Here is a 21,523-nt window from a genome sequence, read left to right as displayed (position 1 = left end):
GTTAGTGAGAGGCAGTTTTAGTGATTCTGGGACACCGCATAAAACTGGAGATGGGGACCCAGAATCACTCAGGCAATGCAGAGGGGAGGTCAGTCAGCTGCAGGGCTGGTGGGACCCCACCACCCTCTGGTGGAATGGGCCCCCTACCAGAGTCTTAGGCAGCACAGGGGATCAGTAGTGATTCCACGGGGGCAGGAGTTTAGGGATAGGGTCATCTTCCTGCAGGATGTTGGGAGCTTCCAGTGCTTCCTCTTCCAATTTGGGTCCTGTGCTGATAACATCCATGGGTCTTGAACCAAATGCTTTGTCCAGATGCTGAAGCAAGGATCTGGATAGGCATTTGTTCCACAGACATCTGAGGTGGAGTGTCAATAGTCACCCTTCCATATTATTCAGTTTAGCTTAATGTTATGTTTTCTTGGTCTTTTTATAAGATCAGTAACCAGTAGGCATGAGAGCTATTTTCTCTGTGCTCTGGCTTAATCTGTAGTAATAAAGTCTTTTCCTGTGTAAGATAGCAGACTGTGATTAAGAGCGGTTAACAATCTCCTTTCCCTCCCCCTCCCCACAACAAACACCCTGTGAGGAAGGTAGAACAGAGAGCTTCAGAGAACTGCTGTTGAGAGAACAGCTCTGGGGAAACCTGTGACTGACCCAAGGTCTCATCAGCAGGTGCATGTGAAGGAGTGAGGAATCAAACCCAGTTCTCCCAGAATAGAGTGTGTGCTCTTAACCACCAGACCAAACTGGCTTTACATGCACATGTACACACAACATGCATGTAAGCATGTATAGATTCAGGGTGAGTTTATGACAAAGGTAACATGAACGTTCTTTTTGAGGTGCCATATCTGTAATGACCCATTCACACATGAAAGCCATCAGTGGATGCCAATATGAGCCTTCATGTGTGAATCAGGCATGCTGTATGCAAAACCCTTTTGTCTCATGTTTAGGAACATGCTAAATAGTCATCTCCTCTGTACACTTAGTAAGTATAACATTTCCGTATTTTGACAGGGGAAGAACTTTGAGCAGACCTAATGTTGTACAACTGCTTTTCTGTAATGAAAGGTGAGGGAGGGAAGGGCTATATCTTCTAGTTTCCTAGCTTTACTAGGCAAGCTTGATGGTTCCTTGAAGTGTAGTTCTTTGTCTTGCAGAATGATCCAGTTCTGCCAGGTGTTTGTTGTGGAGCTAACAGGCTCCCTGAAGTCGGACTGCTGAGCCGTTTCAAGTAGACCACCAGCAGATGGTAGAGTCATTTGTTTGCTATCAACCTTGGTAGAATCTGAATTGGGTTCCTGGCTCCACATTACATTGCTGGCCCCTTCGGCTGTGCCGACCAGCCCCTTAACTATACTCCTTGAGCATCTGGCGCAATTAATAAGTCATGAAGAATGAATCGGTAGGCAATGCAAGTGTTCTGGTCCCTCATGTGTAACTCATTTATAGTAATGGGCAATTCAGTAAATATGCAATGGTAAGTCTCTTAATTTCCAATGTGAGAAACAAATTAGACAGCCGTTAATATAATATTTGAATTTCACCTGTGCATATTACATAATATTTTTGAGAGAGACATTTCCCTAGCAGCTTGAATAATGTAGGCTTTCTCCCAAAGGAAAATGCCCACCTCTTTGAGAATGCTATGCTTACCCGCTAAGACAGTAGGGAGGATGTAGGAGGGATGAAATCTTTTCTTATTTATAGATGTTTGACTTTTAATTTCCATCTGATGCCTTGGCAAGCATTCAAAGAAAGACATGTTTTATCCTTGTTACCTTTAATAAAATTATAAATGGAGTGGAATCTTATAGCTTGGCTGCGGAGTGCCATTTTACAGCAGTCTTAAGGTTTTGTTGAAAGTTAATTGCTTAATTTTCTCATTTATTTAGTTTTTCATAGACAGTAACAGTGCTCGTTTTACCTTTTCTATGGAAACAATCTAAATCTATGGATGATTCCAAAATTCTCATCTGACTGTCCCCCCCCCCCCGGCAGATTTTGTAGATCTAAATAATTTGGTTTAGATTCCAAAGTGGATTCTATGCATTAGGAACTCTCCATTGCTCAGTTTATTCCCCCTGCCCCTGCATTTTTATAGAACACTGTCCTTATGCACCTTGCAACAAGTTTCATTTCATTCACATTTTCCCCCACTGTATACTAATTACATATGTACCTTGATAAAACACCACAAAAAAGTAGTCTATGTGTCTGTTCTTACCATTTTATCTTGATGTGCTCTACCATCTTGCTTTAAAGGTAAAGGTAGCCCTCCATGCAAGCACCAGTTGTTTCCGACTCTGGGGTGACGTCGCAACACAACATTTTCATGGCAGACTTTTTACAGGGTGGTTTGCCACTGCTTTCCCCGATGCACAAAAAAAATCTTAATGCAATCATTTTACAATTTTCACTGGTAAGCCACATTGAGGGTATAGGTTTTTAAAAAGAAATAAAGAATAATAAAGTCATGTGAAGAGTGCTTTTTTCTGAATTTACTTTTGTAAATTTACAACATAGATGAGGATAGAGAATGATGAGGATAGAGAATAGATGAGGATAGAGAATCCCCCCCACCAAAAAACCTTGCTCATGTTTCAGTTCTGGAATTAATTTCAAAAATTCTCCTAGTTAAGTCTTCGCAGTGGAGGACGGTAAGCAGTGGGGTGCCGCAGGGCTCGGTACTGGGTCCCATGCTCTTTAACTTGTTCATAAATGATTTAGAGTTGGGAGTGAGCAGTGAAGTGGCCAAGTTTGTGGATGACACTAAATTGTTCAGGGTGGTGAGAACCAGAGAGGATTGTGAGGAACTCCAAAGAGATCTGTTGAGGCTGGGTGAGTGGGCGTCAACGTGGCAGATGCGGTTCAATGTGGCCAAGTGCAAAGTAATGCACATTGGGGCCAAGAATCCCAGCTACAAATACAAGTTGATGGGGTGTGAACTGGCAGAGACTGACCAAGAGAGAGATCTTGGGGTCGTGGTAGATAACTCACTGAAAATGTCAAGACAGTGTGCATTTGCAATAAAAAAGGCCAACGCCATGCTGGGAATTATTAGGAAGGGAATTGAAAACAAATCAGCCAGTATCATAATGCCCATGTATAAATCGATGGTGCGGTCTCATTTGGAGTACTGTGTGCAGTTCTGGTCGCCGCACCTCAAAAAGGATATTATAGCATTGGAGAAAGTCCAGAGAAGGGCAACTAGAATGATTAAAGGGCTGGAGCACTTTCCCTATGAAGAAAGGTTGAAACACTTGGGACTCTTTAGCTTGGAGAAACGTCGACTGCGGGGTGACATGATAGAGGTTTACAAGATAATGCATGGGATGGAGAAAGTAGAGAAAGAAGTACTTTTCTCCCTTTCTCACAATACAAGAACTCGTGGGCATTCGATGAAATTGCTGAGCAGAAAGGTTAAAACGGATAAAAGGAAGTACTTCTTCACCCAAAGGGTGATTAACATGTGGAATTCACTGCCACAGGAGGTGGTGGCGGCCACAAGTATAGCCACCTTCAAGAGGGGTTTAGATAAAAATATGGAGCACAGGTCCATCAGTGGCTATTAGCCACAGTGTATGTGTGTATATAAAATTTTTTGCCACTGTGTGACACAGTTGGACTTAATGGGCCGTTGGCCTGATCCAACATGGCTTCTCTTATGTTCTTAAGTGAGAATTCAAAAGGAGTGTAACCCAGGGCAAAATTTTGGAACAAATAAAGGGGGAAGTTCTGTTCTGCCAGAACTTATGCTAAAGTGATGAATGATGGGCAGTTGTATAGCTCTGGATGATTATTTGAAGGCACCTGATGCAGCTCTTGCTGAAAGCTGAACAAGTCTGGTTTCTGTAAGTTACCCTGAAAGACCAGCTGCTTATGAAGCATATACATAAGACATTCTGAGCTCAATGGAAGGAAGGATGACATATAAATGAAATAACTCAAATATATTTGCATTTTGGTAGCACAGTGTTACTAAAAACAAGAACACACCATAAATGAGAAGTTTTAAAAGTTTCAAAAATATTTTAGGCTGTGTTATCAGAATATTACTGAAAGAAATGGTGAGATGAAAAAGATGTTGTGTAACTTGAAGTGCAATTTTGAGAGCCACTCTGTGTAGCCCAGTGGCTCTCACACTGGTCTTCAGGAATAGCACTAGATGATCACACTATTCATATTGGTCACAGGGGCGATTTTAGCAGAGAAGGGATCTCATGCAATCCAATAGAACAAACTAGTGATTTGTTAGTAAAATAGAAGTCCTAATATCACATAAGAGAAACCTTGGTGGCAGCTGGGGTGTTGGAGAGGTAGAGCAGAACTTTCCCTCTTTCGATTTAGGCTTATGCTGACTGAAGATGAGATTACTTATTCAGAACTAAGTATGCTTTTCTACTTGTGTGACCCAGATAGGTTGAAATTCATTAGGCATCCAAATAGCAAGTGTTTATGAAAGTTGCACCTGTTGAATTTCTGTCTGGACTCCTTACTTAAGCACCCAGTATCTAGTTGAAAGACAGAGTGAGAGTGCATAACACCTAATTTATATGTAAGCATAATATGCAAGAATGAACAACATGCTTGTTACTTGTAAGGCACAGAAGAGAAGGTGTAGTGTAGTATAATTTGCAATCCCCATGCTTTTTTTTTTTTTTGTAGCCTGGGGATTTAACTCTGCACTTAAACCAAAGTTTATATCTTTACCTCTGTTCCTATCAAGGTGCAATGTAATGCTTAAAGGGTGCCAGGCTGGCTCTGAGGAACTAGGTTTCCATGTAACCTAGTGACTAAATTTTGCATCAGACAAGGAATTTTGTCATTGTTTTAAATGGAATTGGGATTAAATTCTAGGAAAGAGATTGGGGCTATAAAATTGGGATCCCCCCCCCATCCCTGTTCTTGCAGGTCTGAAATTGATAGTAAAACGAATAGCTTATAACAATTGCTTGTGTTCTTTGTAGGCTTTAATAGTTAATGGGAAGGGCTGAACAATAAACGTTGATCGGTCTCAAAGTAATGAATTTTACATTATTATATTTGCCTTTCCTGAAATATAAACACTAGAGAGCCTGTTCTCAAATGGCTTATAGCCCATTTTTGCATAATTAACACGGGAAGCTCAAAGAATAGCAGCTTTGTGGATTAGACAAAAGGAAGGGCTCCTGTTCATCAATGCAGATTAATTAGCCTGTTATCTGAATCTCAGCTGGTGTTCTGGCCACATGAGGAATGGGCAGGGAGGCAAAAGAGTGCAGCCAGAGTTAATGCTTCCTTGGGGAGGGGAGGGGAGAGAGAGAACCTTGTGAATGCGATATTGTTTCTTAAGTTTTGTCACATCACAGGGCATTAAAATATCTGAAAGTTTCCTGGCCCAACCCACGTCCTGTGTAAAGTGCTGTCAAATCACACCAATTTAGGATGAACCCATAAGGTTTCCAAGGCAAGAAACCTGCAGAGGTAGTTTGCCATTGCAACCCTCATCTCCCATCCAAGTGTTAACCAGGGCTAACCATGCTTAGCTTCTGAGATCTGAAGATAGTTTCAGAGGGCAGCTATGTTGATCTGCATTAGAACAGGGTGTAGCTTTTGAGTGTCAGTGCTCTCGGACACAAGTAGCCTGATAAAGGGAGCTTGACTCTTAAAAGCTTATACCCTAAAACTCTTGTTGATCTCTGAGTTCTAAAGAGATTGAGCTAGCCTGAGTAATCCAGGACATCATCTTTACAGAGATACCAACATGTGATGCTTGAGGAAGACAGGGATAACTTTGTGCAGTGTAGTAGGTTAGAGTGTGTAGGTATGTGCAGTGTAGTAGGTTAGAGTGTGTAGGTAGAGCAGATCTACCCTCAGCTGTGAGGCTACTGTCTCTCCACCTGAGCTACGCATTTTCCTACAGAGATATAAATACTGACGTAATTGACAAGGTAGTGGTTGGCCAGCACCACAGGGCTCAAAGCAAGAGCCCTGGAGTCAGGTCCTCAGAGGCAGCTTGGTGTAGTGATTTAAATTAGATTATGATCTAGGTTCAAATCCTATTCTTCCATGGAAGTTTTCTGGGTGACCTTGGACCAGCCTCACTTTCTCAACCTAAACTACTTTGATGGGTTGTTGTGAAGGTGAAAAAGATTAGTGGAGAGGCTGAATTCTTCCATTCCCTGAGCTCTCTGAAGGTAGGGCAGGATAAAAATGTAGTAAATAAACCGAACTATAGACCATTCCGTCTGGGATACTGACAAACACAAACCTGAATCCTTCTGGTCCTAGAAAACAAGTGTTTCCAAAGACCCATTGCCTCTTGTAATCCAGTTATTTGCTGCCTTTCCAGGTATTAGAGCTGGATGTTTCCATCTTGCAAGGCTGGGCATCTGAACATTGTGAGGATTACTATGATAATGTGTGTAAAACGATGTGACTGCAAGTGGAGTAGTAAACACTTTCTTGCTGTGCTATAGATCTTTGTACTGATGCATCTACAGAGCAGATCCTCAACAGCTCCAGATATTTTAATGCCCTGTGATGTGACAAAACTTAAGAAACAATATCAGCTCCAGTGTATTATTTTATCTTTAAAAGAAGATTTATATACCACTTTTCCAGAACTGCTTGAAGAATGTATTAGTGCCCTGGATTTTCTTCCATCTGAAATGCCAGATTTTTTGGGTGGGTGGGTGGGGGGTTAAGAATGAAATTCCTGATTTATCACTTCTGCCCTCCCACATCTTGAAGCTATGTGCCAGTAAATCGCCACTTCAGTATACTTGCCTGGTTGATTGGTATTAGTTTCCTTGTGGGGGAGGAGAAATCATCTTGTCCTATCTCATCCGGTCATTTTGCCGTTTGGGCCTGTTTCATGTATTATCCCAGTAGTATGGGAATTGCTGCAGCACAGCTTTTCCCTGGGCCATTGATTAATGAGAGAAGCTTTAGCTACATAGGATGAGACCTCACATTGAAGCGCCTTCCCAGGCCAACATCAGTCCTGTAGAAACTGGGATTAACTCCAGTAGGGGAAGAATTGAAGTGTGATCTTCACCCTGATAGCCTCAGGCTTCCTGTGTGGCCTCTGAAGCATGGCAAGGAATACCAATGCATGGCAAGGAATACCCCACCCTCAAGAAGTGAGCAACTAAGCCTGGGGGGAGGGGATATACATAATGCATTGTACACACAGGGGAGGGAAAAGTGCAGCATTGAAAGAAAGACGGAAATAGATTGATTGTGGATGGCCTGATTTTTAAAATGTACATCATTTATATCCACTCCACACTTGGGGAGGTAAGCATGATATAAATATCTAAGCAAACAAAATAAAATAAATTCTGCTGGCAGAATTTCCATCAGAACAAGGTGGTACCTTTCTTGGTAAAAGGGTCCAACATTAGTTTTATAGAAACTTTAAATCCAACACCACATGGATTCAGCATGTGCCCAGAGGAAGAAGGGTAAAGATTTATGGGGAGAGCTGTCTCTGAAATGCAAGGCACATTACACAATTAAAAGCAATGTAATAAACAATAGAAAGTATGCAACCAACACTGGATAAAACTGGGTTACAAAATTAGAGAATCAGGCATTAAACCAGCATAATACATACAAATAAATGTGATTGCAAAAACTGAGCAGTACAAAAAGAAGTCCTTTGTAATGTATACAGGGAACAAAGCAATGAAAATGGCACAGTTTCACAACTTTATTTTTTATTAATTAAAAAGCCCTCCTGAGCATTCTTTGGAAATATGAAAATGCAGGAGATTTCCAGCAAAGCCCACTCCCCCCCCTTTATCTGACCATCTCTCCACACGTTCAGCTTTATGCACAGAGAGAAAGGGAGAGAGAGCGAAATGGGCTTGGTATTGCCTCACCCATCCTGTCCCTGTTTGAAGGTGATTTTGACCACAGGAAATTGCCCATTACATGTGAATGCATCCTTAGCTGCCTGAGGTGTTTATCAAGCCTCCTTCTTGTCTTTAGGAGTTTAAAAGAGGCTGACAGGGTTTGCTTGCAAAGGATGTGCTCTGGCAATTTGCCATCCAAAGGCCGGTCAGGAGTTTTGTGGTGCAGTCAGACTGGATTATTGATGTCACATTTGTTACACTTCTTTTTCTCCAGAGTTTGTTGGTGTTTTTTTTTTTTAAATAACCCCAACCACATTGCAGGCTATGAAATGGATTATCAGAAGCTGCCTTGCTGTAAAATTAGTTGACTTGGTAATGAATACGATATGCAAATCTGTCGCCAAAATGGAGGAAAGGAACTCGTAGCTCATTTATTGTGACACTTCAGACAAAGAGCTCATGGTGCTGGGAAGGCGGGAGAGTAGCTTCTCCACACAACAGTCTGTGTTTAAATCTCCAGACTGCTTCACCCACTGTCCTCAATTGACTTGTCTACACCAAAAATATTAGTGCTGGTCGAAAGTATATAACATTGCACTTCTTAAACAACCATTGTCATATAGATGTAGAAAAAGATGACCATTTTAAAAACCACACAGCTCAGGCTTTTTCTTGTGTGTGAGTTTAAAAACTCTCCAATGCCTTCAGAATATTATGAATATGCATGGCCTACAAAAGACATGCAGTCAGAATTTCCCAGTATTAAAAGTGTATCTGTGTTTGAGTTTAATTCCATGAATTTTGTACTAACTTGGGGCTAGAGGATGTGCTTTGTATGGACAAAGGTCTGTGGTTAAAAGATTTCAGAGAGCCATAGCCAGTCATAGGAAACAGAGCAGCTGGCCCGGGGGTCTACAAATGATGGTTGTGCTAGGAAAGCTAGTTGCATTGCAGTATCCCAGAAGCATTATTTGTATTTCTTCACCAGACTGAAGGCAGTGGTAAGGTAACTACAGTTTTATCAAAATCAATGAACACAAGAATGTGATTTATTATTATTTTTTTGTTTTAAAAAATCTGTAGTTCTTTTCATAAAATTTGTCATTTTGGGCCATACAAGTGTTAAAGTCATTAAATTAAGCATAATTTTTATGTTAAAAAGTTCTAACATTGTGCATTGTTTAGATACTTGAGGGGGGATCTTAGTCAACAAGATTCATGATTCATAGGCTGTATATCTAGAGTGTGAGCGCATGACTGCTGAAGCAAGGTGTTGCTGTTCCATTCATTATTTCATCTTCCATAAAATAATCAGCCTCAAAGAGACCTTGCCTGTCAGGCTTTGTTAGGTTTTGCTACACTATAAGCAGGGGTGGCCAACGGTAGCTCTCCAGATGTTTTTTGCCTACAACTCCCGTCAGCCCCAGCCATTGGCCATGCTGGCTGGGGCTGATGGGAGTTGTAGGCAAAAAAACATCTGGAGAGCTACCATTGGCCACCCTGGCAGGATTCTCCCTCTCCTGTCTTAAATATCTTGACCAATACTGTACATAAAATCCAAAATATTATATCATTACAGACAAATTAATGCACACTACAATTCTGTATTTTCGAAAAGATTGTGCCATACAGATGATTATACAAATTGTCTTCTTCAAAGGATGTAAGGAAGAAATGTAGTATTTCTAAGTCACACTATTAGTAATAACTCCTTAAATGTTCAGTATATTCAATTTTAGTCTGCAATTTTTTTTCTTCACCATACAGATCTTCCTTCTTTCTCTGACATGAATATTAGCTTATTCCAAACATGTTTCCTAAATGCTTTCTCAAAAACATATCTGATTAGATTTTGTTCCAGGTGGACACTCTATTATGATTTCACCAGGAACATAGTCCTCTGAAGAGGATTTTGCATACAATTGTTGTCTTCTGACCCTTGGATTCACCAAGCAAAGTGCAGTCTACCAGCCATGGATGGCAACACACCAGAGGCTCTCTCTCTCTCTCTGTATACACACAGTGACCCCTGCTCCAAGCCCAGAATATGGCAACAACAAAAAAAGAAGAAGCCTTTCCAGGATCCCTGGCAAAACTGGCTTGGCAAAAAAATTGCGGTTTGATTCCAAAGTGGCAAACAGCATTTCTCTGGGCGTGTAAGAAGGGGCCACAAGAACTAAGCACTGATACAACCTTTCCTGCTCTTCTTCTCACGATCTGCCTAAGTTCACAGAATTAGCATTGCTGTCAGATGGCCATTAGCCTCTTTTTAAAAACTTCCAAAGAAGGAAAGCCCATCACCTCCCAAGGAGGCCTGTTTCACTGAGGAACCTCTCTAACTATCAGGAAGTTCTTCCTAACAGTTATTTGAAACTCTTTTGATTTAATTTCAAACTGTTGGTTCTGGTCTGACATTCTGGGGCAACAGAAAACAACTGCACCATCCTCTATATGACAGCCCTTCAAGTACTTAAAGATGGTGATCAGTCATCTTCTCTCTAGGCTAAACAAATCCAGCTCCTTCAGCCTTTCCTCATAGGACTTGGTCCCCAGGCCCCAGTGGCAGCCCTAGGACGTTAAAATTAATTTTATCCCCAATAAAATTCATATTATTTGTTTTAGCCCAGTTTGCAAGCCTGCCAAGATCATCCGGTATCCTGTTTCTGTTTTCTACTGTATTTGCGACCCCTCCTAATTTAGTATCATGTGCAAATTTAATAAGTATTCCCTCCATTCCTCCATCCAAATCATCAATGAAGATGTTAAACAAAACAGTTCCTAGAATAGATCCTTGAGGCACTCTGCTTGTCACTCCTCTCCAAGAGGATTTTGAACTATTAACAAGCACTCTTTGGGTGTGATCTGTCAGCCAGTTACAGATCCACCTAACAGTAATAGAATCCAAATAACATTTTACCAGTTTGTCAACAAGAATATTATATAAACAAGCAAACAGTTGAGAACCAGTGCTCATGTAGGGGACTTTGGCATCACCCTGCTTCTTTTTATTTATTTATTTATTTATTTATTTATTACGTTCGACTTATATCCCGCCCTTTCCGCAAGCGGATTCAGGGCGGCTCACAACATCAAGTCAATACAATTAAACCAATAAAACATATAAAACCATAATTTACATATTTCAATTTTTAAAAATCATTCTGTGGTGCTGCATCAGTACAATATAGGCGGCTTTGAATTTTCGAACAGTGATCACCAACATTCTATGTGATGTCCGGTGGCAGCCCTCTTTCACTTAAACATCGAAGGCTTGCTTAAACAATTCGGTCTTACAGGCCCTGCGGAATGCAGACAGATCCCGCAGGGCCCTTATGGCTTCCGGAAGAGTGTTCCAAAGTTCTGGTGCTGCCACCGAAAAAGCCCTAGATCTTGTCACACATAACCTGGCTTCTTTTGGTCTGGGGGCGGACAGTAATTTTTCTGCCCCTGAACGCAGTGCTCTCTGGGGAATATATAGAGAAAGACGGTCCCGTAGATAGGCAGGTCCCTGACCATAAAGGGCTTTAAAGGTCAATACCAACACCTTGAAGCGAACTCGGAACACAACAGGTAGCCAGTGCAGCTCTTTCAGCACTGGCTGAATGTGCTCCCATCACGGCAGCCTCATTAACAGCCATGCCGCAGCATTCTGCACTAGTTGTAGTCTTCGGGTTAGCATCAAGGGTAGCCCCATATAGAGAGCATTCCAGTGATCTATTCTTGAGGTGACCGTAGCATGGATTACCATCGCTAAATCATTGTACTCCAGGAAAGGAGCCAGCTGCCACACCCGCCGAAGATGAAAAAAGGCAGATCTAACAGTGGCTGCTACCTGGGCCTCCATTGTAAGGGAGGACTCAAGGAGCACGCCTAAGCTCTTGACCTTAGGGGCCGGTATTAGTGGCACCCCGTCAAGAGTTGGCAGATGGATCTCTCCCCCTGGACCACCCCGACTCAGATAGAGAACCTCTGTACTTAACCACTTTTTGCAATGTTGTGGGAGAAGGACACAGTCTGAATTCCCATCCTGGTTGGATGAGGCTTTTTCTGCAGTTTCTCTGTTGTCTCCTGAGAGGAGAGACAAACGAGGCTTCGATACTAGTGAAATCATGATTCTGCCTACCTCTTCCTCTCACATGAATTTCTGTCACATGCTAGCAACTCAGTGGGTCCTGGATTTAGAAAGATTTATAGAAAAACCCTGCTGGATCAGACCAGTCATCTATCTAGTCCAACATCCTGTCTTGCACAATGACCAACCAGTTACTCTGGAGGTCCAACAACAGGGTATAGAGGCCAACATCTTTCCCTGATGTTGCCTCCCAGCACTGGTGTTCAGAGATTTACTGCCTCTGAATATGGAAGTTCCCTTAGTAACCATGGCTAGTACCCGCTGATCTGGATTTTTGTCTAGTCCCCATTTAAAGCTGTCTGTGGGTGTTTTCACACACTCTAAATCAGGGGTGACTAAACTGCAATTCAGGAGCCATGTGTGGCTCTCGAAGCCCCCACTGCCCCATTGGCCATCTTGGAGAAGGCATTTGTCTCTTTAAATCACTTTGCCAAGCCAGCCAGAGACTTGGAGAATGCAGTTAAAGTTGCTTTCTTTCCACCTCTCCCTCCCTCCTCCCACTCCCATCTATTTTCCTTCCTGCCTGCCTGCTCTCAAACATCTGATGTTTATTAAGAACATAAGAGAAGCCGTGTTGGATCATCCAGTCCAACACTCTGTGTCACACAGTGGCCAATATATGTGTGTGTGTGTATACACACACACTGTAGCTAATAGCCACTGATGGACCTCTGCTCCATATTTTTATCCAATCCCCTCTTAAAGCTGGCTATGCTTGTAGCCACCATCACCTCCTGTGGCAGTGAATTCCACATGTTAATCACCCTTTGGGTGAAGAAGTACTTCCTTTTATCCGTTTTAACCTGACTGCTCAGCAATTTCATTGAATGCCCACGAGTTCTGCGTGACTGTTACATTAAGCAAGTTTGGCCACGCCTGCTCTAAATAATGCACTTTCAATCCACATTCAGTGCTCTTTTGCAACTGGATTTTCACACAGTAAAATCTAGTTGCAAAGAGCACTGAAAGTGGATTGATAGTGCATTATTTAGCATGTGTAAAAGCACCCATGTCTGTGGCAATCATTACATGCTTTGGCAGCAAATTCCACATTTTAATCACTTGTATCAAAAAGTATTTTCTGTTGTCCACTTTGAATAAACTGCCCATCAACTTCATTGGGTGACCTCAGGATCTGGTATTTTGGGAGACAGAGAAAAATTATCTCTGTCCACTCTCTCTATCCCATTCATAATTTTGTAAACCTCTATCATGTCCTCCCTTTGTTATCTATTTTCTAAATGGAAGAGTCCTAGACTCTTCAGCCTTCATCATAGGAAGGATGCTCCAACCCCTTAATCATATTGGTTGCCCTCTTCTGTACTTTTTCCAGCTCTACAGTTTCCTTTTTGAGATATGGTGACCAGACTTGTGCACAATATTCCAAATGAGGCTGTACCATAGATCTATACTATAATATTGGTCATTTTCTATTCTATTCTGTTTTGTAATAATCCCCAGCATTGAATTTGTTTTTTTTCCTCACTTAAGACCACTGATACAGTTACAGAACTGTTCTAAAAAAGAATTTGTTATAACATCGCATCAAAAACAGCACTGTTTAGCTGAATAAGTTTAAATATTTAGCTGCAAATTATCAAGGATTGGTTCACCCATGTTCATTGTTCTAGGGCTGCCGAATGAACCATCAGAGATCATCAGGGTGGTGCTAGCTTACCCATTGTTTCAATAACAGTGGGTAATGCTTTTGTATTTCTTGGGCATTTAATAATTGAGGATTTGAGAAGTTCAGCCATTTAAATGTTAAGCAGGGCATATTGTATTGTCTTTGCTAGTTCAGGTAAGAGGATCGCTTGTTTGATATCCCTAGACATTTGGCTGTCCCAATACATTTCAGTGCCTTTGGCAGAAAAAGCAAATAGTGCTCTACTTGTCAGTAAAAATATGAAAATAAATTAAATAATTGACAGCTTTACACCCCTTAATTCTACATAGTGGTATAAAAATACCTCTAGCTTTTTTGAAAACAAAGAGTCCCTGCATGGATAAATTACAGGCCCTAATCCTAAAAATTTTATTTGGGTCTCCCAGCTGAAAAATTCTTAATTGGTTAACCATAAGAAAGTAAATTGTTCAGCTGTTCAATCAATTAAATGTATGAATTTGCCGTATTTCTTTAATACACGAAGGTACCATCTCAGAAGAAGCATTCTCTCCTATGTGAAAGAAAAGGAGAAAAGTCTCTTCTAAGAAAGTATTTTTTCATCCATGACTTTATTACTCTGTTGATTGCTCTCACACTCCAAATAAATAATAATAAAACCTATTATATGATAATCAAATTATCTGATTGATTAATCAAGTATACATTTGCACGCCTTCTAGAAACAAGGTCTTGATCAAACCTTTTTTTGCACATTCAGGAATTTTAACTGAGTACAAGTGTTTCCTCTCATGTATAGAGGAAGGGTCCTGCAAGATCTATACGAGATGCTCCACTTAGTGCTTGAACAGGTGCTTAACACCATCTCTGGAGCAAACCCAAAACAAAGAACTAAAGTGTGTGTTTTGAATGCTTGGCATGTCAAGGCTGCAATTCCTAAAATGCTTCTTTAAGACAATGGGTTGGATCTAACCAGTTTTTCCACAAATGAAAAAGGGAGGAAGAGGTCCTCTCTGACCACCAAAAAGACTGTGCTGGGGATCATGGAACTTGTGTGGACAGAAGCCATATGGAATTGGGGTTCTGGAAAGAAAGGAAAATAAGCAAAATTGAATGACAAAGCTGGCTGCATCCAGTCCTTTATTTGTTTTATTGTGTTACAAATTTTGCTTTTTTTTAAAAAAAAGGCATACCAGGACAAAACGCCTAATCAGTTTTCTTTTTGTTTTACAGCGGGAACAACATACATCTTTAGCAAAGGTGGTGGACAGATCACATATACATGGCCTCCCAATGATCGGCCCAGCACACGAGCGGATAGACTGGCAATAGGGTTTAGCACAGTTCAAAAAGAAGCCGTCTTGGTGCGAGTGGATAGCTCTGCTGGGCTCGGTGATTATTTAGAGCTGCATATCGTAAGTACCGTCAGCAAAATTTAACGTTACTATTTATCTGTGTGTTTTCGATTTCAGCTTTCGCTATTGGTTTATTACAATATACTGTCCTTTCCTGAAATTGATTTTCTGCCATTGAGTAATGTTTTTTTCAAAAGCAGTTAAGAGATTTATAAACTCCAATCCAATTTTCGGAAGCAATTTTGGCTGCAGGAGCCTAATCCCACTGGTTAACAGCAAACTGAACAAATCACATGTGCTGGATTTCTGGAATTTTAAAACCATTTTCAACCTGCTAACTTCTGTAGGATTTAACAAGGCTACAGATTTGGTTCTACATGATTGTTGCAAAACTGGAATTGTTTCTTGGATGATGCAGCAATTTGTGAGAACTGGATGATATAATTGGTGATACTGGCTTGTGCAGATGAAGTTATTATGGTGTTAAATATTTCAGGACATGCAATTTGGCATTTGGGGACTGGCATCCCCATGATGCTCAACACATCCTAGATGCAGGATGCAGAGGTGAGTCTGGGGCTAGACACATTGGTGGAGCTTTCAGTTTTTGAATTCTGCCATTTCTGCCATCTCTGATAAGAAATGTAGAGTTGGGGGGAGCGGTATTTGTGTATGAGAGAGAATGTAGAGGGTGGGAGAACATAGCTTGTTATGCAACCAGGTCTTGGTTTGCCAGGACTGAGAGACTTCTAAGCTTGTTGTCGGGATTCATTTGGGACTGGGACAGACTGTCAGAATGGCCTGGGTCCAGTCCAAAATGGATCTAAGGGGTACAGTCGCCCATATTTCAGCATCCAAACTCCTCATTTTTGAAGTTGGCCATCTTCCTTTCAAGTACAACATATTACGCTTCATTTATATGAATGTCAGGGAAAGGTATGTTTGTCCAAGCGGATTTGCAAAAGAATCTGTCAGAGGAATGGCAATGATCCCATTTGGCTGTGTGCATTGTTAATCCTCACGAGAGCTGACTGATCCGGCCATTACTGTGTAGCGATAAATTTTCAGTAGAAAACACAGTTGTCGCCCTGAAAACTCTAGCAGGGTAATTTCAAGTTGCCTCAGAGCAAATAAGTCGCAATCACTATGGAAAGTGTCTGGATGTTTATGGCATCATAAATAAATGATCAGTTGAGATAAACTTTACTAGGACAGCTGAGAATTTCAGCAGCTTTAGATTAATCTCAACTTTGTTAATATATTAAGTCTGCGTTTGATTTAACAACGTTGCTACTTTGCTGAAGAAGGAATAGTTCCTCTAGCAAGAAATTACTTATTGATCTATTAGCAATTTACAATTTTACCCTCGGAAAAACACTGTGTGGTGATTATTCCCAAATCACATTGTGCCATTCTGGTGAATTATGGGGACTGTCCTTTTATATTCAGATGTTTTTGTCTTCCTACATTTTTTTTCTTTTTCTGTTCTTTTTTTGGTAGCACTTTTTACTAAAGCATCTGCACTTAGTCCATTAGATTACAATGACACTGGAATACTGGTGTGGTGTCATGTGTTATGTTGGGAATACAATATACCTGTTTACACTTCTGTACCTGAACTATAAACTGTTCCTTCAAGGATCTCCAACACCTGTATTAACCAGCTTGCTAGCTAAGCTCATGTTCTGACCCTGCTGGCTACATACCTGGGCAACCAAAGACAGGGCTTTTTCAGTGATGGGGCCTCATCTTTTGAATACCCTCTCCTTACACTCTTTTAGGTGTCAGATCAAAGGATTTCATTTTACCCAAGCATTATCTATTTTCACTTGTTTATGATCTGCTTTAGGCTGTTTTTATCCCCTGGCTTGTTTTTAGTGTCTTTGTTCTTTTTTTTTACTTGTAAGCCACCTTGAGTGGGTCTCTAGAGATGTGGCACACACATTTTTTCAAATAAGCAAATAAGATACAAGCAAAACCAGGATGTGTACAGATTTACCCAGCATGATGTGGGCCTTGGCCTCTCCAAAGATTCTTCATCCTGTTGGAAACTCGTAGTAGTTTGATTCTGCTGGCTTGCAGCTGAGACCACTGTTGCAAAGCTGCCAGCCACAAAATAACTGTTGAAACTGCAGCATTTCATATTCTTTGTTTGGGGTTGGGGAAAAAGGGAGAATATTGTAAGCCCCCTTTGGGTCCCCACAAGTAAATAAATAAATAGAACAGAACAATAAATAGATAGAACAAGGGTCAGTTCCCATAAGATGGGAGCTTTAGAGAAGGTGCAGAGAAGGGCAACTAGAATGATTAAAGGGCTGGAGCACTTTCCCTATGAAGAAAGGTTGAAACGCTTGGGACTCTTTAGTTTGGAGAAACGTCGACTGCGGGGTGACATGATAGAGGTTTACAAGATAATGCATGGAATGGAGAAAGTAGAGAAAGAAGTACTTTTCTCCCTTTCTCACAATACAAGAACTCGTGGGCATTCGATGAAATTGCTGAGCAGACAGGTTAAGACGGATAAAAGGAAGTACTTCTTCACCCAAAGGGTGATTAACATGTGGAATTCACTGCCACAGGAGGTGGTGGCGGCCACAAGTATAGCCACCTTCAAGAGGGGTTTAGATAAAAATATGGAGCATAGGCCCATCAGTGGCTATTAGCCACAGTGTATGTGTGTATATAACATTTTTTGCCACTGTGTGACACAGAGTGTTGGACTTGATGGGCCGTTGGCCTGATCCAACATGGCTTCTCTTATGTTCTTACGTTCTTATGAATTTGCTCTCATTTTCCAACACGGTGAAAGGTAGAATTAGCACCCTCATTGTTAGTCCTGAAGTTCTCTGGGGATTTACTCATTTTCAGTTCCCCTGGAGGAAATGTCAGCTTTGGAGAGTGAACTCTATGGCATAATGTTCCTGTTGAGCTTCCTCCTCTCCCTAGGCTCCACCCTTCCCAGGCACTGCCTTCCCAGTTGCCAGTGATTTGCCAAGCTCAAACTGGCAACCTTGGAAAGGTAGGATGGCCACTGTGAGAACTCAAGAATATAGCATACTTTCCCTGCCACCCCTACTCCCTGAAACCAATTATGTCAAGCCCAGGCAAAACTGATATAATCTTAAATTAATACTGCAGTTGCAGTTGCATTTGTATAAAATGAATTATATTTTCATTGAATTAAATAACAACCATAGTGTTTATATATCCAGCCGGTTTTCATATGCTGCTGGTTCTCTGCAGGCTCATATTGAGGCTCATAGCCAGCTGGTTCTCTGTGGACTACACTGGCTGTTGGTGGAGTTCTGAGTCAGGTTCAGGGTCTTGATTTTGACCTTTAAGGCCTTAAGACCCTTAAGACCTTGAATGACCAGGACCAACATACCAATGAGACTGTCTCTCCCCATATGTCCCTCGAAGGGCTCTCCAATCAATGTCAACTGGTAGTCCCTGGCCCAAAAGATGTCTGCCTAGTTTCCACTGGAACTACTAGGCCAATCGTGGATTACTGGGAGGTTCCAAGTCAAACATTCTTCTGTGATAAATTAGTACTTCTAAAGATAGTAAAGCAGTAACTCCTAAACTTTTCTAATGTACCTGTTGCTCAGTAAATGGGTCCCAGAAAACCCCAATGTTGGATGCCATGAGGCCCATGGGCATTGCATTGGGGATGACTGGACTAGGATAACAGAGACTGAGAAAGAGCAGGGAAGTTACTTCTGGTTATGGAAAAACTGTACAGCCAGTGGTGAAGTAAGTTGGTTTGGGCCAGTATTGAGTACCTGAAAGAAAAGCCAAAGTGGCACCACCTGTCTTCCACTTTGAGTTCTCTCCCTCTCCACAAGAGAAACAGTAGCATTAAATAATAAGGTACTTTCTCTCCTGCTCATAGCATTTAAAACCAAGTCTCTCTCTCTAAGTAGAAAAGATAGTTTTATGGCTTCTGTGAGCATTTTGGTATGGATTGTGGGAAAGAGGATTCAAAGAAAGGAATATCTTTCTGTAAAAAGAAACCCAGGATGAATAGTCAACATGGTGAGTGTTCCTGTTAGCCAGGGACATCTCAGCTTCCTTGAAACAACTACTCTTGAAATATATTTCTGAGGAGCAGTGTTAGGTGCTTCATGTATGTGGTTTCCTTTTAAAAGCCTTTCGTTCTGGCAGCAGACAGCCAGTTTAATCAGAGAAATAAAACAGGCTTGCTCTGGCCATATTACCCAGCTTACTAAGATTGATGTGAACTAAATAGAATCCAAGCTGATGACCTATCCTAGTGCAGAAAATTACTACTTGACCATTTGAATCAACCATTAATGTTAGAGCAGATACACAATTTACTTACATAGCAATCACCTACCATATTAATCATTGCTAATACAGGGAACACTTTAAATGCCATGTACTTTGTGATTCTGCCAGGTACACAGCAGTTTTGATTCTAACAAATTCTGTCTGCAATAGTTGTGTCCGTGTGCAGCTCCCTAATTGCATGGAAGCATCTTAAATTTCACAAGAAAAAAAGGCATTAGCGCATGCTAAGAATGTGGCATTGTTAGCAGGCTCTCTGAAATTCTGTGCTGTGTAAATCTAAAATGTTTTGAGGCTTACAAATGGAGACCCCGCGACTGGGATTTGTTATATAAATTTGATAAATATATGCAATATCCTTGCAAGATTTATTTAGGATGTGTATTTTTCAATTTTTTATTTTGTGTGTGTATTTTATTTTGTGCCTGGAAGTCATGGTGATTTCTGGTGACCCCTAGTGGGGCCTGTATGTTTTTCAGAGAGGTGGCTTGTATCGCCTGCATCTGTACTCCAGCCCTAGTATTCCTTGGAGGTCTCCCTTCTAAGTATGTGCCAGGGTCAGGCTATCCAGGTCAGGGGTTCTATTTGGGGTTCTAAGATGGGGGGAGTTTGAACTGAAGTTCCACAGTCCTTAGATCATAGTAGAATGACAGACAGGGTAGCAGTGTGCAAATGTTGAATTCTGAATGCTGCTGAATAGTTAAGACAATGCTACATGAGAAACAGCTTTCCTATTTTGCTGGTGGCTGTTCCATTAAGCTTTTGTTAACATCTGGAGGTACACCTAGAACATCCTTCATATCTATGGGATTGCTAGACTGAGGCATTCAGAAAGTTTGTCTTGTGTTTTTAGTCACATGTTTTAACAGCTGTGCAGAAACCAGACATTCCACTGATGAAGCTTTCCCTTGAAGTGAAATGTTGACAGTGGTTGCACCTGTTTATTTCTGGCTCTAAAAGGGCCAGGAGCTCTGCCAGAAAAAGTGAGCAAACCTGGGAGTCTGATCTTTGCTGAACTGAATTAATAGTGTTCCATCATAGTTATTGAAAGCTTCATCCAGCCTCCACCATCTTCACCAGCCAGTATCTTAACAGAAACTGTGCACATGTGAGGAATGGGTTCTTGAGTGTTTTAGTAAACAACAGCTTATCATAAGAACAGCCCTGGTAGATCAGGCCAGAAGTCCATTTATTCCAGCATCTTGTTTCCCATGCTGTTGAAAGATGCTGGTGTATACCAAGTCAAGCCATTGCCCATCAAACTCAAGACTGTGTTCTTGGAGTGACAACAGCTTTCTAGAGTCTCAGGCAGGGAAAAGTTTTCCCCAGTATCTACTACCAGTCTGCTAGCCAGTTTGGTGCAGTGGTTAAAGCTATAAAGCCAGCTGCGATGACTCTGGGTCAATCACCGTTCTCTCAGAGCTCTTTCAGCCCCACTTACCTCACAGGGTATCTGTTGTGGAGAGTGGAAGGAAAAGCAATTGTAAGCCTCTCCGAGACTCCTTCAGATAGTGAAGGTCAGGATATAAAACCAACTCTCCTCCTCCTCCTTCTTCTTTGTGAGATGGCAGGGATTGAAAGTGAGCAGGCATTGCAAAGGTGAAGTATCACCACTGCAAAAGGCCATGTCTCTGGTTGCCACCCACTTCACCACTTGAGGCTTAGAGATTTGGGCTTGGAACAAGGATCTAAACTGGTGTACTGGGCAACATAGGAGAGTGGCAGTCCTTATAACCAACTTAGTGTGATGGGGTAGTCCTTATTGATTGTTGATGCATAGATAAAACTGGCAACTTGAAAAATATCAATTTTGTACATGTTTCTGAAGTGTGATTGTTTTATTCTTATTTCTTTCCTTTTACTGTATGTGGGCACATTAAACATCTAAACCTATCACAGCAATGCCTTGTTGCATGAATGATTGTTGAACTCAATATTTGGACCTCACTTTTGCACCAGGAGATGTATGGTTTAGTTAAGGGCAGCCAAGATGGTCATGCTTAATTGACCTGAAATTATCTGAAGCTGAAAAAAAAGCAGTATTTCAGCCATCATAAGACAAGGTCAGACCTACTGTATTTATTATAACCTACCAAGTCTTACTCAGGCCACCAGCCAAGCATTGTGGTTTGCCAGGAACTGGATAACTTCCTGCCCCCACCTTTTGCTCTCCCAGGTAGGCAGCAGTGACAAGAGTTTATTATGTCCTTGGCGGGCTGTCACACATCTGCTGTCTTCAGTTTGCTAGTTATGCAAG

General features: G+C 41.4%; 1 protein-coding gene across 20 annotated transcripts in view; it reads left to right on the top strand.

The window, feature by feature from the left end:
- The window catches only part of NRXN1 (neurexin 1), a 1,496,060-nt gene that overhangs the window by 1,052,302 nt on the left and 422,235 nt on the right, over positions 1–21,523 (top strand). For all 20 annotated transcript variants that reach the window (XM_060249064.1, XM_060249053.1, XM_060249035.1 and 17 more), the window contains one exon: positions 14,837–15,018. In XM_060249064.1, coding sequence (XP_060105047.1) covers positions 14,837–15,018 — 182 coding nt within the window. The remainder of the gene's footprint in view (positions 1–14,836; positions 15,019–21,523) is intronic.

The sequence above is a fragment of the Heteronotia binoei genome, chromosome 1 (assembly GCF_032191835.1).
Source record: "Heteronotia binoei isolate CCM8104 ecotype False Entrance Well chromosome 1, APGP_CSIRO_Hbin_v1, whole genome shotgun sequence".
Classification (NCBI taxonomy): Eukaryota; Metazoa; Chordata; class Lepidosauria; order Squamata; family Gekkonidae; genus Heteronotia; species Heteronotia binoei.
Note: the sequence above shows the minus strand (reverse complement) of the source record. Positions and strands in the feature narration are given on the sequence as shown.